The 20,411-nt window shown below is 31.4% G+C and overlaps 1 protein-coding gene across 5 annotated transcripts in view; it reads right to left on the bottom strand.

Annotated features, from left to right (window-relative positions):
- PDE3A (phosphodiesterase 3A) overlaps positions 1–20,411 on the bottom strand; it is a 261,680-nt gene that overhangs the window by 97,546 nt on the left and 143,723 nt on the right. For all 5 annotated transcript variants that reach the window (XM_039882552.1, XM_039882551.1, XM_039882555.1 and 2 more), the window contains exon 2: positions 3,420–3,470. In XM_039882552.1, coding sequence (XP_039738486.1) covers positions 3,420–3,470 — 51 coding nt within the window. The remainder of the gene's footprint in view (positions 1–3,419; positions 3,471–20,411) is intronic.

Genomic DNA, 20,411 nt, shown 5'->3' on the forward strand with positions numbered 1-20,411 from the left:
TTTTCTCAGTCCTTAAATGGGTCACCACTGAGAATTTTTTAGGGCTCTCTTCTCTACACTGATTCTTTTTCTCTGTCAATAATTATGAAGGCATACATCTCATCTTAGCATAAAAAGGAATATCGCTCACTTCTACTGCCACCTATTTCTTAATCCTACCTTTCTTTTAAAAGAAAACTCCTCCAAGAAACATACTATCTTACACTATTCACTTCTTAATTTCTGTATTCTGCTTTCCACCACTTTTTGATCAAAACTGCATTCTTGTAGCCACTAATGGCCTGCTATGCTAATCACTAAATCCGAAGGTATTCCCCATGTTTTTTCTTTTCTTGAACTTTTGTGTGTGGTCTCTGCCCTCTCTTGGTGTTAACTCGATGGTGCACTAGTTTTGATTCTGTATCATTTCTCCTTCAATTGGTCTCTAGAGAGACCATGTTCATGCTTTCACTCCCCAAGCTCTCCCAGCCCGTATAGCAAGTCTCTCCTAAAAAACAACCCTTCTTCTATTGTTCTCTTTTAAAGTTCTTATTCCAGGATTTATCTACTGATGTAGTTCAATTATCACACATACGATTAACATTCCCAAATTGACATCTTCTTCTCTAATCCAGCTACAGAGCGCCAGAACAGGACCTCACGTATTTGTCTGAAATTCCCTTCTGGAATTGTCATCTTCACTTCTCACTTAACACTGCTACATTCAACGCAGCATCTTCCCTATAAACTGATCCACGGTAACGGCAATAATCCTTCAAGTACTGGGTTTTAAACGCTTGACTCTTCTTACTTCTTCCTCACATCTAATCAATAATGGATCATTCTTTCACAGTAGTTCCTGCAATAGCCCCCAGTCAATAAGTGTTTTATAAAGCAGTTATAAAGCAAATTCACATACATCTGAACATGTCCCACATGCTGCCAGTTCAGATTTTTCCTCAAGCTTTTCCACCCACCTCTCCCTCTTTTTATACTTCTGAAATCTTACCCACCCATCCCTGAAGGCTCATCACAGATATCATCAACTCTAAGAAGTATTTCTCAGTTCTACTAGAGATAAATAAATATTCTGTCCCTCCTAAACGCCTATTACACTTTGTTTATATATTTAATATGACATCTACCAGTCTGACTTATATGTTTATACAAATATATGTTTATATATAAAATTATATAATTTTAAACATAAAATTATATGTTTAAGTGTTGCTCTATTTCCAAACATTAATTGGGAGCTCTTGCAAAGCAGTAACCTTGTCATTCAGTTTTTCTTCAAAGTTTGACATACTACAATGCTTAAAAGCTTGATGGTACACTAGTAGGTGCTTAAAAACCTGTCTTCAGTGAAACTGAGATGGAATTTGAACAAAGCCTTGAATTATTAGTAAAATATTAAAAGATAGTGTTCAAATGTAGCCTGTCTGGAACTAATAGCAAGGTAAGAAGGGCTCAGTGATCTAAAACATATATAAGCTCTTTTTTTACCCACAGTGGGAATTAGATAAGATGTTATTATCTAATGCTTAATTTATTTATTTGAAATTTCCAAAAAAAGTTTTTTGTTATAGTTGTTATTGTTTTTAATTTTTCAAGTGTGTTTTGTATTTTAACTTGATAATATTTATCTGAGTTCGATCAAAGTGAGACAAAGGTATACTACATTCAGAATACTTATTTGGTTAGTTGAGCGGTCTAAGAAAGGCCTTGATGCTGATAATGGTAATTCATGGAAGAATGTTCTAATGCTTTTGCTTTTCGGAACTACCTCTACCTTTCAAATATAATCAAATATTATTTATGGACATATTTTATGTGTGTATGTAGAATTCTGAAGTTTTCCGGGTCTGTGCAATATGTCCACTTTTTAAAATTTTCATACTATGATTTTTATGTTTACAGTTAACAAAAACAATGTACTTTTAAAACTTTTTTTCCCTTTCTATTGACAGAATGACCAATCCAAAACTGAAGATAAGTTATAATCAAATAGGTCATGTGGGAAGTAAATACTAAATATTTTTAACAATATATTTTTTTCTATTACACTACATTACTTTGAAGAAATATGTCTTCAACCAGTTGCCTGAGATATTTTAAATATCAAAATGCCTTTGGTGACAATAATCAGAAACCAGAAATTTCTTACTTGTGCTCATCTTCAGTTTTTATTGGTTTATAATCACAAAACATTTACCATATATTAATTTCATCATTTCATTACCAATCTTGCAACAACTTCCGATATAAAATATTACAGATGTGTACAGAGGGAGAGTTGTCAGAGAAAATAGAAAAAGGGAAGTGAGAGTTAGGGAAAGCAAGGCATAAATTCTTTTGTATAATCCTAATTTAATTAGATTGGTTTATATTATTTGCTAATCGAATTGATAATGGACAAAAATAAAACTAGAGCTATTAAAATATCAACTAAAAACAATTAACTGGTTTAGTCTTACTTTCCCAGTGACCTAAATTAAATAGTTATCCATGTAAACTTAATGACAGCAGTACAGGCCCACATCAGATCTGTAAAACACTTGGGAGAATCTCACATTTCATAATGAACTTTCATGTACAGTATTACACATTCAACTCTCTTTTAAACATATTTTTTAGCAGCAAATACAAAATGTGAGCAGCAGAGGTAAAAATGTTCCACCTACTTAATTTTCATTTGGCATGTTTACAGTCAGGTAAACATAGACTGCTATGAGATAAAAATTTTTGTATTTCTTCACGAAATATCCTATGAGGAGAGATAATTTTTTTAGGGTAAAATTCAGACTTTATTCTGTCAGGCAAAGTAATTATGAAGCAAAACAAATCCACATTGTCTAATTAGGTCATTAAAAAGCATAAATGCGTCATGGAAGCTTTTCTCCTTGCCTAAGACATAAAGTAAGACAATGAAAACAGTCTGGTAACATAGAAAGGTTTAGAATTTGTTTCTTTTCAAAATAATAGGTCCTTTCATCTTTCTATTTCCCTAAGACTAAGACAGTTAATTTAGAGACAAAATCTGTAATTAGTTCAGGACTTACTCTGATTATCTTTCAAAATATTTAACCAAAAACAGGAAGATAAAGAAGAAAATACATTAGAAAACTTATCAAAGGAAGTGAATAAAATCAAGAGAGTGGATTGCTGATCAAATGTATTCTGCAGAGACAAGATGAATATAAAATCTACATTCATATAAACACAGCCAATCTGGGATACCAGAAAGCTCTTAGAAGGAATATACTGGCCTCTGCCTTTGGGATTTGAAACCAGACTTTAATTATAGTTAACTTAAGTAAAAACAAATGGCATGATTATTTTGCCTCTTCCTCTCTATTTATTATTTTTTGTTTTAGAAATCTCATGGCTCAAAGTGTTAAGAAACAAAATACAAAAAAGGAAAGGAAAAAAAAAGTTACCTGTGATCCTCTGGGCCCTCGTTTGTGGTCCCATTCTGAATGTCCCATGAGCTGTAAGATAATACAACAATTATGGTAAATTAAATGATACTTATTTTACAAGGCGAATAGTTTTAGTTTTTCTTTTAAAGAATAATTAGGCATTTGAAATGCATGTTTTAATAGAAATGTATTAAATAGCTATCATCAATAAATGAACACGCATAAAGTAAGAAACTTCTGGTTTAGTAGCTAACATTTCAACTGCTAGTAATTTTTAAGATAGTTTAATAGCACTGTGTGACAAAAAGAGTCTGCTAATGTACAGCTTTACAGTTCTTTGTCAGGAATATCCCAGATAGATGTTAAACCATGTTAAGCTTTATTTGCATATTATTAAGCTTCTAGTTTGTTAGAAAAATATGCTGAAGAAATTCACTAATGTAGCTTAGTTTACCATCATGAATGATAAAAAACAAAGACCAAAATATTTCAATAACTTTTAAATCTGTTTTGAGCATATCACAAAAATGAGTATTCTAAGAAGTAAAATAATTTAATGTAAAATAAGCCCCAAAGTCATAATTTAGTTTTTCTTATATTTTCATGAGACTACAAGACATTATCAAGTTATTTCCATTGTTATAATAGCTCTGAGCTACTCTGCTTACACAGCATGATATTTATTTATCAAAAGTAACATTTAACTAGAAGAATATTAAGGAAATAAAAGATAGGACTGAGAGGAATAAAACTTCACAGCTGTCCGGCACACTCACTACTCATGGGCACCAATTGAAGAAATCCCACCACCTACAATCTAGCACATCAACAAGACAGACTATGCAACATGTTTACATACATTATTAGCTTTTCTATATACCAGCATGACTCTGGTAGAGATAATGACACAGAAACTGTTCATAATAGCTACAAGAAATATCTTAGAACATTATCAAAAAGTGTTTCATTACCATATACAGAAAATGGTAAGACTTTACTGGTCACATAATACTCCTGATTAAAAGGGCTGAATTCTATAAAACTTTTAAGTGTTCAGTTCTACCCAAACCAATTTACAAGTTTAATTCAATTTCAATCAAAAACTAATCATATTTTTCAAGGAAAGTGAAAAAACAAGAACCTAATTTTATCTGAGAGAATAAACAAAAGAATCAGAAAATATTAGATGAGATAACAATACCCTGGTGGTTATTAAAATACATTATAAAAATTAACCCAATTATAAGATAATAATTTAAGACTCAAAATATAAATGAATGAGATATAGTTGACAATTTTGAAATAAACTCAGGTACATATAGCAACAAAATATGAAAAATAAAGTTAAAAAATCAGTGAGGGGGATTGTTTCATAAACTACATAAATGTCTAACCAATGTGCTGTATACTTGAAACTAATTTAAAAAATCAATGAACATTTGAGGATTGTTCAACAAATGAAAGAAGAGAAATAGATTCTTTGGAAAAAATTACAGCTGAACCTTATAATAAACATAAATATAAATTCTAGATAGATAAAAATGATTTAAATTTTAGAAAGATGAAACTATTGGTATGAAATAGAATAAAATCCAGATAAATATTTAAATTACTATGGAATGTAAAAAGATTTTCCAACTTAATAAAAAAAAAAAAACATGCACAGAGGATCAATTGATCCAATTACGTAAAATCTTCAAACGTCAGCACAAATATCACATTGGCAAATTATCTGCAGTAAATACATAATGACTTCAGTGTATTATGACCTCTACCAACTTGAAAGAAACATAACCTTAGGTAACTTGGGGAAGGATAAGGACAATTCATAGAATAAATATCAATAGTAGATTTGTGGGAAAAAACTTAATTTTATTGGAAGTGAAAAAATTCACTATAAATAATAATAAAAAACTACTGTTGCCTACTAAATTAGCAAATTAATAATGTTGAATATTAGTGAGGATTTAATGAGATAAGTAAGCATATACATAGACATACACAGTATACATATTTCATATATAAAAATAACATTTTAATACATATTACATACACTTTAAAATTCTTGCCTTTTGTTTCAGTAAATAAAAATGTAAAAATCCAGTAATTGCAATGTGTTATCACTGTATTATCCAACAAAAGGAGAACTATCCAATAAATTATAGTACAAAATATATATATATATAGCAATTAAAATTTGGCTTTCAGAGCCTTTTAAAAAATGTATATGAGAAACACTCATGGTATAATAAAAAATATAACAGTAATTTTAAATTACTCATTTTTAATAAGACATAGTCAATTATTGTAAACTTTGGAAATTAAAGCAATGATTTATAGTTTAGCAAGCATACAATTTTGAAAAAATTAGCCCAGATAATCATCACTTAAAATTGAATACTAAAATAGTTAATATTTTGAATGCTTTGTTTTTTAATTTCTGCATTTATTAGCAGTACATCTGATAGTAAATATTCATTAATCTTAATTTAACATTGATTGTATTAAATTTAACAGATACTAGTTAATAAAATAATCTGATTTTAAAATACACTAACTTTTAATTAGTTGTTCACTAGAACTATCGAAAATAATTCTTGACACATTTCAATCATCTGCCTTATTGAGGCTTTTCATTAATAATAGGAAGATGCTAACAGAGTAGGAAGATGAGATGCTTATCTTGGCAATTGTAAAGAGATGATAAACCTGAGCACTAGGCAATTAGAGAAAAAATTATTTTTAAGCAGAAGGCTTCTTCTGTCTTATGTTTTATCTAAATCTGCTGAAGAGAATACTTTCTAAAAGTCTGTTTTGACTATCATCCTCTCTGCAAATGAGTTTAAACTAACAGGATAACTTGGTAAATTCTGTACATGAGTATCACAGTAAAAAGAGGTAAATAAATCTACAAGCACAAATTGTAATCTATTTCAAGAGAAAATATTTGATAATGATAGGTAGTGTCAGTCAAGAAAGTAATATTTAGCCAGGATCAGAACTAAAATAAGAAAAGCACGGGATTCATTGTCCTCCGCCATTAACTATCTTAAAGATAATGATTTTTAATCAGAACAAAAACATTCAAAATGTAGACTTATTTCTGTCGTCACTTACTACAGAAGATAAATTTGTTAATTTACAAACCAGAACTTATAAAATAAACTTCCAAACTTTCACTGTCTAAATCGGACTTTTTCTTCTGAAATAAAAAACAGCAAAAGTGGCCAAAATTTATGTATCGCAGAGATTTCCCAGAATTATACAAGAGATGAATGAGAGAGATTTATGGTAAAGGAATTCTATTATATTCTAGTATTATATGTCAATATCATATTATATTTTAATAGTCTGAGTTAACCAAGCATGTGGCAATATTTTAAAATGTAAACTATTATTTTTTTCAAAGCAATGAAATATAAATATAATATAAGTGAAATATAATATAAAAAGGAATGAACTATGAAATCAGATACTGGAATGTTCTCTATTCAATAAAAATCAATAGGATAGTTTTCTCTTTGCATTTAAGGAAATCATACAAAGGCTTTACCATTAGAAATCTATTTTGAATTAAATAATCTGAGTCAAAATTCAGCATTAATTATTTCAGTGTTGGTATACATGGTTTGATATAGTTTCACATAATTTGTTTTTTAAATGCAGAGAAAGAAGTGGTAGTAGGGGCTGGATAGAATATCACATCCCTATCTCTCCATAATGATAGCATACCTGGCACAGATGGTAGGTAGGGTGGAGTGTGGGGGAATGAAGATAAGCTTTATATTAGTACATGATAGCATATGAATTTTTATCCTATTTGCACACAGAATTTATTTTGCTGTCATAAGAGTACTGTTCTCAGATCGTGGACCAAAGACTAATAAGCAGAATATTTTCAGTATTCCTTAAAAAAAATCTATAGTGTGATAAACTGCCTGACTTGTTTAATATTACAGATCATTTAAATTAAAATGAAGTACTTGGCCACTGGTACATATTTCTCTTAAAATAGAACCATAGGGCAAAATATTTTGGGAAGTACTTAGACACTTTCTTATCCCCAATCTCTTGACTAATGATGAAGACAAAAAAAAAAATGGTTAGTTATAATAAATAGTAAAGAGAGCTTGCACAGTGAATTTTAGAATTAAGTACAAATTGATGTTGATGTTATATCAATGAGAAAGTCAAAACATCCTTTGAATCAAACAGGTAGTATTAGTATTAAATTGCAGATGACTAAAATAGTCATTTGACATTATCATGGGATTAGATAAAAGACAGAAATGGGTCATGGACAATGAGGAACAGAAGTTGCAATTGTGCAGTTATTTTTTTTCTTTTCGCAATTGAATTCATCTGGACTAAACTTGCAAGATAAATGAATAGCAGCATGATATCTACGCAATGCTGAGAAAAGAGACAAAGTTTATTAACATGATACAATACTGTTTTTGGAAGAGGAATGCTTATGATTCTAAGATTAGTTATACAAAGGTGTTATAAATGTAAACCACGAAAAAGGGGATTGAGGCTGAGACTAGAAAAATGAATAAAAAATAAGAAATTAAAATATATTTTGGTTGATAAAGAGTACATGGCTGCTTAATTCAGGAAGAAAAAATGTCTTTCACCATCTATAAAAGATATTCTCTTTGCTATTTAACTATGATTACTCCACTGGGTAATGACATTTTGATAAGCAACTTACCAGAAGGTTTGGGAATATATAGGTCACTAAGGTTATCTCTACACATGACAAACAAAATCTCTCCATTTGATGAAGGAATTCTTAAAGAAAAAACAAAACAAAACAAAAAACAGTATCCTTCCTCCTTTCTCAGCTCACATTAATCAGGTTAGACAAAATAAAGACCCTTAAATTTATTCCTAGAAAACTAAGTATACTTCCTTGAAAGAAACACAATCTGTTATATAAAGCATTTTGAAAATCCTAACTTCCTTGACACTAAATCATTTTCATCCTTATGGAATAAATTCTTCTCTCACTCACTTTTATTTTTAATAATAAATTTCTGCATCACAGCCTTCAGCTAACAGTATGTTACACAGTATTGAGTTCCAAGGAAAACAAAACTGCTGCCAAACACAAAATTTAAAAAGTTCACAAGAGAAGCAAAGAGAAGTCAGCATGGAAACAAAACGGTTTTATCCAAACAGAAATATTTTTAATAATAGCATGAGAAACGAAGATAGTTGAAAGTATATTTCTGTAGGTAAAATATTTCCTTCTTTGTTTATATATATTTTCCCTTTGCTATTTTCTCCTATTGTTTTGCTTGTTTATATAAAATTTAATGTCTTTTTAAGGGCATCTAGGAAGAAAAAATTTACCAATCATGAAGGGATAAAAGCTGTGAGAGTACCACGACTAGATATAACATAAAGAATTATTCTTTGTATCTACTTAAGGAAACAGGGGTTTTTAGATAAAAAAAAGTGAGAGTATAACTGTCACTTTTGTCATTGTATTACTCTCAAAAACCATTCTTCTATTCACTTGTTGAAAATTACTAAAACATTTTTGAAAATGTATAAAATAATATACATATATGTGTAAAAGTTACCACACGATCTCTTATTTCATCCTATATTCATTAAATAAGCATTTATTATATACTTACGATGTTCTAGGCATAACCTATATATACCAGAGACAAACCAAGATTCATCTCTATTCTCCTGGGTCTCACATTTCTAGTTAAGGGAGATCAAACATTAAAAAAAAAAATACCCACATATAATGTACCAGGTGATGATAAAGCTGTGAAGCTTGGAGTAGAGTAAAGAATGGAGAATCAGTGGGTAATGGCAGGTAAGGGCTGGGAACAGAGCTAATTTACGTAAGTAGATCAGGGAAGTCTCTTCTGAAAAAAGCAACATTTTAGCAGAGAACATAAAGTGAGAGTACCAGACACACTGATATCGGAGAATGGACATGCCAGGCTGAGAAAATGGAAGCTGTGAAGACTCTGAGAAGGGAGCAGGAATGGTACACCCGAGTTACCATAAGCCAATATTTTAAAAATGGTTGGGTCTTTTTAATCGTAGGTACATATATTTGTATTTATTCTCTTCCACTGGTATGAAATTGTCCAAAAGTCAGTCATTAGTCCCACTAATTAAAAATTACAAAGTACATTTTCTAGAGAAATGCTAATGGACCAGGGATTCTCCTTTCCTCAAACTCTTAATAAATTTCATTCACTACAACAAGAATTTGTGGAACATGTATCACACTCTGTAATGGCACCTTTATATTAGTCACAGCAAATAGCACAATTTTGTTGTCCCTTTATGCGTGTTTTGTTTTTCAAGAGTCATAAAATGCCGAAGAGCAGGGGCTGTCTTTTAACCCTACTTGCTATGCTAGGCATAGAACTTTCGATTTGATATACAAATTAAAGCTCTTCTTTGCCCTTGGAATGTTCCCTTCGGAGTCTTTTATTGGCATAATTTTTAAAAAATATCTTTACTACTTATGTTTTCTCTCTCCAGAATTCCACGTGGGAAGATGGGCCTGGACTGCTCGCTTCCCTTCCCACAGGGACTACTGGATTGCAGTCCCCTGGCTTGGGAAGATTTGTGATGGACAGTTTAAATCAGTTCAGCTCCTGCCTAGCCCTTTTAGGGAAATTGCTCTTAATCCTTGGTGTTTTTTTCCTTTGCCTCTTGTTATCCAAGGAGCAGGAAGGTCAAGACTACACTGTACTCTGCAGAAAAGAGACACTGAAAGTCTGCATTTGGCTTGGGCCTTAGGCCAAAAGTGTTAACAAAATCCCTGAGGCTCCCACATATTGTCACCCAATCCTCCCACTCATTGTTCCACACAGGGGTTTGGGGCCTAGAAAGGCCTAATATAAATGGTACTGAAAAAGACTGATCTTCCTTTGTAATTAAATGTACAAACTGGGAGACTCCTTGGACCTCATTTAGGGAACCCAGATTTAGTCAGCAGCCTCACTTCTTACCCACAGCCTAACTTCACCACCACCCCTTCAGCACATCACCCACATCCCAAATCCAACCCACTCTACAAGACATTATCAAGTGTTGAAATGTTATTGAAAATTTCCTGGGGAAACAGGATAAGGTTACATTATACAGAATACTGCAAGAAAGCCACAAAAATATTTGTTAGCGATCTCCCAAAGTGTTACAAATTTGTTTTTGTTTGTTTGTTCATTAGCAAACAAACCACCTCTTGCCCTTTACTCTTGGGAAGGGAAGTGAGTGTCTTTCAGCTTACGAGTCTCAGCCTTTCATGCCTCAAGGATCTTTCCCAGGATCTAAATATCTTTTTAGCATTTCCAGAAAAAAATTTAGATTTCACCCATTCTTCCCATCTTGAATCAGACAAATTAGCGGGAAAAAAAGATGCTTTAGAATTGACCTTCCCCTTTCTTAGAAAGCACTGAGTCTGAAAATAGTAAAGCACTGAAAGACTGAAATTAGAAGATACTTTTTCCTTTTGTAGTTGGTGATAACTACCTAAATTCCATCCATTTCGCAGAGAATAAATCCCTCATCCTGACTCTTAGAGTTCCAAGCCAGGTAGTATAAATTTCGTAAGCATCGGGAAATGAGAAGACTTTAAAAAAAGAAAAATCCAAATATTCTCGAGTTTGATATCCCAGTCTCTCTACTGCAAGTTCTGCATCTATTTCTGATAATGATGTTCCCGCATTCTGATTTAGAATGTTTCCATAATTCTGTTTCTGTCCCTGTTATCAGAATGACGATCATCATCCAAACATATACGTGGCCACTGATGCTACAAAGCTTCCATTATTTTTACTTAATATATCTTGACTATCTTGATTACATAGACTTTTTGTACTTAAATTGCTAATTTGCATTTTCAGTACTAGTAATAAAAATGCAATCACATCAGTCTTGCGCTTAAACACGCTGCAAGATATTTTAGAAAGAAGTACCTTATAAGGTAGTTTATGGCAATAAAGTAAAATAAACTTGTGAAATTCTGCATAATATAATTACTCCTTGGATAGTTCCACATATTAGCATTGTTAAAGTGTGGGGAAATCTTAAGGCAAAGGAACTCAATTCAATTAAATAATTCCAAAATTATTTGATCAAAAAATATTTTTGTTTCAAAAGAGATGAATAGTTTCTATGGAGCATATTTTGAGAAAATTGTTTTTACAGTTTTCTAAATGCTTTGCTTATGCATTATTTTCTTTCATCATTATTAGAAAAAAGAGGCTTATGATCCTTATTTTATGGATATGGAAATGAGTTAAAAGAGGTGAAACTGTAATATAACTAGCCAGTAGTTAAACATGGATTAAAATTTAGGTCTGCTGGCTATAAATCATACACTTTTTTCCTACTGTACTACTTTTTAAAATAAAAAATTATTGAATCTAAACCAAGTGTCAGGTCCTGGGCACTGAAGTAGGTTATTAAGAAAAAAGAAAAAGACATGAGATTTGATTTGTCTTCATGGAATTCATGGTAGTTAAGGTGATGAATTTATTTCTCAAAAATTTATTTTCTACTCTCTAGTCTCTACCAACTTTAAAATAATTTTGGAATAGGAGAAAAATTAATTTCTCTGAAAATCCCATGTAAATATAATAAATTAATCATATTTTGAAATGTTGGCTATGGGACTACCTCAAAATGTATAGAATATTATATGTCAGATGTTTACTTATGCTAAATTCTTTATTAGTACATCTCACTAGCACACATTATTCATTCCTTCATTCACCCACTCACTATTCATTCATACATTCTTTCAACAAACATTTATCGGATATCCACTACTATCTAGTTCTGTGCTCTATGTAAACATACAAGTGTTGATTCCAACCCAGAGGCACCATAGGATTTTGAAGGACCTTCTAAATCATTAATAAAGTGTAGCATACTGGTTAAGCATGTGGGCTCTAGAGGCCAGACTAGCTGGTTTTAATCTCATCTCTGACATGATATTCAATCTGAATAGATACATGATCTTGGATAATTTATTTAATGTCTCTGTGCTTTAGTTTCCATATTTCTAGGATTTAGATAATAATAGCATCTAACTCATGTGGGTGTGATAGATGAGTCATTATATAAAGACTTAGTATAGTACTTAATACATAGTATGGACTCAATAACTGTTAGCTATTATTTTATCGCTATTAATAATTACAGAATATTTCAATATCGTTGAATTGTAATTATTTAAGAAAATTATTGAATTATAATTATTTAAGAAAAGAATAATTCTGATGATATATATGGTAACTTTCTATTGAACTAGAATGAGAGAAACCCATTCTTTGACCATGCCAATGTACAATTTATAAAATTCGATCAAATTTATAAGTAAAGCAAAACTTCATGTATCATTACTCACAGTAACATGTAACACATGCACATGGCCATGCAGTCTACTGAGTCCACTGAATCAGATTCAGATTTGTTTTCTGCATAACAATTGAAAAATCCAAATTTTAACAATACTAGGTTCCTGTGGTGAAGAGAGGCATGCAAAAAACGAGAATTGGGATGGCGTAATCTTCCTGAAGCATACAGAATAGCAAAAGACTGAGAGTCACATAACAAAGGTTTGAAAGATTTATAAAAATATATGTATTTTATACACACACACACACACACAATAAACTACTTACTCAGACATAAAAAAGATGAAATATTGCCATTTATACCAACATGGGTGGATCTTGAAGGGATTATGCTCAGTGAAATAAGTCAGAAAGAGACAAAAACCATGATTTCATTCACATGGAATATAAAACAATAAAATTAACAAACTAACCAAACCAAACAAAAACAAACTCATAGATACAGACAATAGAATGGTAGTTACCAGAGGGGAAGAGGGGTTGCGGGGGAAGCCAAACTGGATAAAGGGGGTCAAATATATGGTACAGAAGGAAACTAGACAGTAGTGAGCACGCATGAGTATATAGATATCAAATCATAATGTTGTACCCTGAACATTTATATAATGTTATTAACCAGTGTTATTTCAGTAAAAAAATAAAAGTTTTGAGCAGCAAAAAAAAAAAAGCAATTTTCTTGTGAAATATCAAATAAGGCATTATTGCTTTAATTTATTAATCCTATAACTTTACTTCAGGTGAAACTCAAATCTCTGAACAGCATGGAATGTGACTATAAATTCATATTTTATATTTGTTAAACTACCTTTTGGATAATTTGGATAATTGAGTAGAAATCAATTTTTAAAAGGTGCTATTTATAATTTCTAGATTTTCGTCTGTTGTTTTTAAACTGGATCATGCAAATATTTCTGTTTTGCTATCTATTCAGATTCCTTTTATATACTGCCTCATGGAAAACCTCATTTAATGCTATTTTCCCTAGAAAATTATTAAAATTCAATCATACTCACCATGGTAACTTCATGAGACTTATCTACAAAACTGATCTTTTCTTAGGAGAAAAATTTGGAAATCCCAGAAATAAAAATGAAATCCAGACATAGCCTCAGTTGTGGCAAAAGTTTTAAACACAAGATTCATGAGGTCTTGCATTTGGATAGCTTTTTTTTTCTTTTTATTAATCATATATTTGCATTATTACATGTGGTGTAAACAACATAAAATTTCTTAAATTGTAGCATTAAATTTAATAATGTGTGCTGAAAATGGGAAATAGTATACATTTATAGATCTATAAAAATATACATATATTACTACTTAGTTTTTAAGCTGTTACATATAGTAACAAGTTATTGAAAATTCTCTACTTAAATCATCTTTTTTAGAGATGGTCTTAAAAATCAATACTGTGACTTTTCAAAATAAATCACAATAATATTCATGACTTAAATTGAACTCATCTTAAGTCATGACATAAAATACTGATTTCATTTTTATAAAATGTCCATTTAATATGAAGGTTACATTTTTCTAAAAATACTTTATGTAAAAATTTTAGAGTCTTATTTTACTCAATACTTAGCTACGTTTTTCATCTATGCAAAAAAAACTTCGGCAAAATAATAAACTTCCAAACATTTTCTATGCTACTTCCTCCTCCCCAGACATCTTCACTTCAGGGATAGGGGGTAGGGGATTGTTGAGAAAAAGACAGACTGGATAAGTGGCAGAGAATAACATGTGCCAGCCCCATTACATGTCCCTTGGTTTTCATCTTTCCTCTGAACTTGGTATTATCAAAATTACTTTTGTTCCACTTTCTACAATTAGTAAATTTTAACAAAACATGTGCATTTTGTCCTCAGCTTCTTAAAGTTTGCTAGAAATAATTTATTAAAAGGCCTAGAGAGATTCTCTTAGCCCAAGTTCAAGGTAAAGTGTATCCATGGCTCAAATTTGATCTAGCCCCTCAATTCTCCTTCATGGCTTTAAAACCCATTTGATATATTGAAAGTAATTTCATGGGTTTGTTTATACTATAGCTAATGTTCTTTTGCAGGATAAAAAATGTTTCTTGGAAATTTATTCCATTTTGAGACATATTATGTGGGTCTCTAGGGATTAAGGGGAAAATTTAAATGAACATAAAATGATGTGGCAAGGAAAAAAGAAAGTGGAAGAAAAAGGAAGACTATAATATGATCAAAATTGTTTGTATTTTATTAACTGAAGTAGGTAGAATGGCAGGTGCAAAAAGGATTATCATGTTCTTCTCTGTCTCTTTTCTTACCTCAAGTATTAGAGCTGAAGGACTTATTTACTTTTGTCCTTTATTTTTTTTTTAAATCAACTACTATGGGCCAGAGCCTCTTACAAAGGCAAAACATAAGGAACTTAAAAAGTGAATCTGGAGAAAAGAAACGTAATAGACAAATAACTACTTAGCAATGGCTTTTAAAAACATCATTCTGAGTTGCAGAAGAGGAAGTTTGCTTGATGTGTCAATTAACCACTGATGTCGTCAATTTAAATCAATAATATATAGTGAATTGGATTCTTGCTTATTTGATTATGTATCTAAATTGAAAACTCTCGGAATTTCTTCAAGGGGAGGAGGGGCACACTAAGGAAGTATACAATTAAAAATTGTTTCTATTAAACACATTTCCATTGCTTCCAACCATGCCTTGGAATATACAATGTTTCACCAACAGTATTAGGATGATTCTCTGGTTAGCCTTCATTTCTGCTTTTTTGAAAGGCGTCGCGGGGAAATGACTGCTCTAATACTGCTTCTGCCTGCAGGGTGTGTACAAAATGCCTAAGATAGTATCCTTAGAAGACAGCCAATTCAATTCTTCAAAATCAATAAATTACACAATGTCTAGTCACAACTTTAAAAGCATAGCCAAACTGGACTGCCCAGCTTGAGTTTGTGATGTTTTTCCTCTTTCAAGCTATTATTATTCTAAACTTGAAGAAAACTTATTTTTTTGCAAATTCCATATAGTCAAAGAGTTCATTAAGACTAAACTCTTTAGAATAATGCAGTTTATAACTTATACAAAGATAATTTTAATTTCAAAAGACAAAGTCGACTAATTCATACATCAATACATCAGCCATGGTTTAAAAACTGTTTAAAAATTAAATTCATTAAATTGGCAGAGATCTAATTTTCATCCTCTGTCTTCTTCACTGAACAATCTTGTTATGCAAGTTACTATACATATTATATTTACTGAGTCTTTTTATAACACTGTATTGTAGTTAATGATAGACTCCAGAGTAAAATTTCTTGAAATCAAATTCCAATTTCACTCCTACTAGCTCCAGGAATCTGGTTAAGTTACTCTGTCATTTCTAGGTTCAGTTTCCTCATTTGTAAAATAAAGATAATAATATTACCAATGTCACACAATTTTTATGAAAATAAGGTAAGATAATCAATGTAAGACCACTCAATGGCTTCTCATTTATTTTAGAATTGAATTTGAACTCATTGCTATAACCTATAAGACTTTGATACTGTTTATCCTGTCTGGAAGAAATTTTTCCCTTTCCTAACACTGTTAGCTCATTCTCATACTTCAGATGTCATTTCAGATAACACCTTCTCAGATACACTTTCTGTGACTGACAAATCATCCATCCATTCATCCATCCATCTACCTACCTGACCAACTATCCATTCATCCAGTAGCAACAAATATATACCGAGTGCCTACCTGGTACTAGGTACTAAGACCTGGGGTTAGGGAATAAATGAGAGGCCAGCCTTACCTTCATCTTTCCCCCATTACCTTTTGGCGTGACCATCTGCTTCCAGAACTTACTGTAATCTGAAAAGATCTCGTTTATTTATTTCATTACCTTCTTATTATCTGTTTCCCATTCTAGAGAAGAGTTTCAGGATAAAAGAACCCTTAATGGTCCTATTTGCAATGTGCACTGTACTTGGCTCTAGTTAAGAGACTCAATAAATATTTGTTTAATGAGTGACTGATTTTCCCAGAAGAAAATTAATTAAGGGAAGGCAACTAGTTAGAACTTTAAATAAGGAAGAATTGATTCAAATTTCTATAGTTGTAAAAATACTTCCTGGTCCTCAATTTCATTTTGTCTAGAGTTCTCTTGCAATTAAAAAAAAAAGCATCTTGTAAAATATATGTTGGTCAAATTATAATAAATAAAATGTCTATTATTTAAGTTTTTAAATTCTGTGGCGTCTCTTGATGGAAATGCAGAAATCCTAAGATGCTTTCGACTCAGAGATGCAAGCAAGAGTACACGAGTAGTAAAAATGCTTTGCCCCTTTGCTCGAACTCAGAATTTTCTACCTGTTATCATTTGCCTCATGTGGCCAAAGACTGCTAGCCACTCATATCATATACATCTTACTCTTCTTCCTCTTTCACAGAACCCTAATTTTCATAGAGATAGCAATTACCCAGCCTAGAAACTACGTTTCCTGACCTCCCCTCCCTTACAGAACAAGAAGTCATGGACATAGCCTTGGCCAATAAGAAAGATGTAAGCAGAAGTCACTGTGCGAAGCTTCTAATAAAACTCTTTAAAAGGGAAAATACTTGGATAGCTTGTCTCTTTTGCTTTTCTGCTTCCTCCTCTCCCCACTCAATTCCTCCTGCCTGGAAGGAGTATAAGATTCTGGAGAAAAGCAATGATCATCTGACACAAAGTGACCATGAGGGAAAGATAAGCCTCTGCCCAACATCCTGAAGCCATGAAAAATGTCAACATTGAGTTCTATTTGAGTAGACATGTATAAATACAAACATTACAAACATATTCTCTCTCTTTCTCCCTTCCTCCCCCAACCCTGTAGCAATAAAGAGAGGCAACAGCAAATATATACCAGAAAAGGCCTTGCAAAGGGAAGAGAAACAGATCTGCATACATTACTGACTTTGGATTAGCTCCAAAACAAAATCATAACATTTTAACTAACATTATTAGTACATAGAGGAACAATTTATGCCGTTAGTTTGACTCCTATTATGTATATGATATATATGTCAAATTCAACCTTATGAAATAAATGAACATGATAGAAATAACTTGTGAATGTCTCAGTTTACTTTATTGTCATATATACGGATCTTAAATAAAAATGATGATTATCGCTTTTTTTAAAAAAAGGACAAATGTCAGAATGCTGATAACCAGTTCAGAGAAGAAATTAAAATGATGTTTCTAAAGTATATATTGCAGAACCTAGTATTAATAATTTTTTTAGGGAAAAAATAAAATAGATCTTGGAAATGCTGTACTAGACACATGTTACTTTTAATATAGAACTTCACGTGGCCTTTAATATTATAACCTCATAGTAAGAAAAAAAGCAAATGACATTTCTCAGAGTAAATATATTTTATCCTAGAAATTGAATTCATTTGTCATGGAGCATCTTATCATACAGCACAGGAAAACAATAAAATGAAAAACTTTATTCTTCAAGATTTTATAGTTTTTATTCCAAAAATGAAGCATTGCCAAGAAGGATAATACAAAAATAAGAACTTTCAAATGAATTATGAAAATAAACACTAACCTTAAAATCTAGCTTTTAGAATAATTTCTTTGGCTTTTGTTCTAAAAATAAACATGTAGAAAAATACCATCAAAAAGTGAAAAGACAACCCAGTGAATGGGAGAAAATGTCTGCAAATTATAAATCTTATAAGAGACTTGTATCTAGAATATCTGTATACAGAATACAGAATCCTTACACCTCAATAATAAGAAAATAATCCCATTAAAAAGTGAGCAAAAAATTGAGTGGACATTTTTTCCAAGGAAATATACAAATGGTCAACAAGCATATGGGAAGATGATCAACATTATCAGCTATTGGGGAAATGAAAATCGAAACCACAATGAGATACCACTTCACACCCACTAGGATGACTATAATATTTAAAGTGCACGCACGTGCACACACACATACACACACACATACACTCAAATAAATGTTTGGTGAGTATAAAGAGAAATGGGAACCCTCATATTTTGCTAGTGAAAATGTATAGTAGTAAAGCGACTTTGAAAAATCATTAACAGCTTCTCAAAATGTTAAACATGGAGTTACCATAGATCCAGCAATTTCACTCCAGGATTTATGCCCAAGAGAAATGAAAACCTAAGTTCATTCAAAAATTGGAACATGAATGTCCATAGGCACTTTATTGATAATAACTGAAACTTGAAACTCAAATGTCCATTAACTAACATAGAGAAACAAAATGTGGTATATCCATATAATTTATTTGGCAATAAAAAAGAATGAAGTAATGACATATATTACAACATGGATGAACCTTCAAAATATTAGTCTAAATAAAAGAGATCAATCATGAAAGACCATGAATAGTTTAATATCTTTTATAAGAAAAGTCCATGATAGGTAAATCTATAGAGACAGAAAAAATATTAGTGGCTGCCTAGGGCTGGAGGTGGTAGAGGCAGGCAGGAATGGGAAATGACTGCTTATGGATATAGGGTTAACTTTTGGGTTGATGAAAATGTTCTGGAATTAGTGGTAAAGGTTGCACAACACTATGAATGTCAAAAAAACCCCACAATAAATTGTATATTTTAAATAGGTAAATTTTATGGTATGTAAATTATATCTCAATAAAGTTGTTTTTGAAAAATAAGCATACACATCCCTCTATGCATACCCACATCCCACACTAAAAGTGGTCCTTAAGGAAAAAAAACTGATAATCATTAGATTCTTCATCTCTATTTAAATTTGAGTTGTGCTCTTGAAAATATTGTGGAATGGAGTAGAACATTATAATTAACTTCTTTTTGTGTGAGATATTTCAGCTGTATTAAACAGTAAATACAAAGATGGCTTATTTCTAATAGACAGTGATATGCCTGTGCACGGTGATCACTATTCTTATTACTAGGTACTCTGGAATTGTAGAGGAAAGTTTCCACATATACTAGTTCTACCGGCAGGGTTTGAACCTAAGGGAGATTTTGTAAGTACTTTCATTGTTTTTATTTCTAAATTGGCTCTAGGAGTAATTTGCCCACTGAAGAGATATAATATCTGACATTTTTAGAGTTGTTATTTTAAACTATGGTTCACACAGTAGCTTTCATTTTCCTTTACTCTGAGCAAACCCCTCTTAAAATATTTGAGTGTCTACTGCAGCATTGATATGGGTATTTAAAACTTATTTAAATGGTCTTCTTGCAATAATTCTTCAAATAATTGTTCTGATCAATATGTCACCTTTCACATATATTATCGATAACCACATAGGCCAATATTACATGCCAAGAGCTGTTGGATGCTTTGTGTACAATGAAGACAGAAATGGAATTCTGGCCATCTCATTTTAGTAGAGGAGGAAGATATATAAGTGAATTAAAATAAAATGTAAGTACACATTTGTTTTTCCTACTAATGGTTGAGTCCTTTCTGTGTGCCAGGCATGCATTAAGTATTTTCTATTCATTATTTCAAAAATCCTCAAAATAATTCCTCTGGAGTAATATCATTTTCCCTCATTTATAAATGATGGAGCTGTGACATACAGAGAGCTCTTTACTATGTGGAATC

The sequence above is a fragment of the Pteropus medius genome, unplaced genomic scaffold (assembly GCF_902729225.1).
Source record: "Pteropus medius unplaced genomic scaffold, Ma_sr-lr_union100, whole genome shotgun sequence".
NCBI classification, from domain to species: domain Eukaryota; kingdom Metazoa; phylum Chordata; class Mammalia; order Chiroptera; family Pteropodidae; genus Pteropus; species Pteropus medius.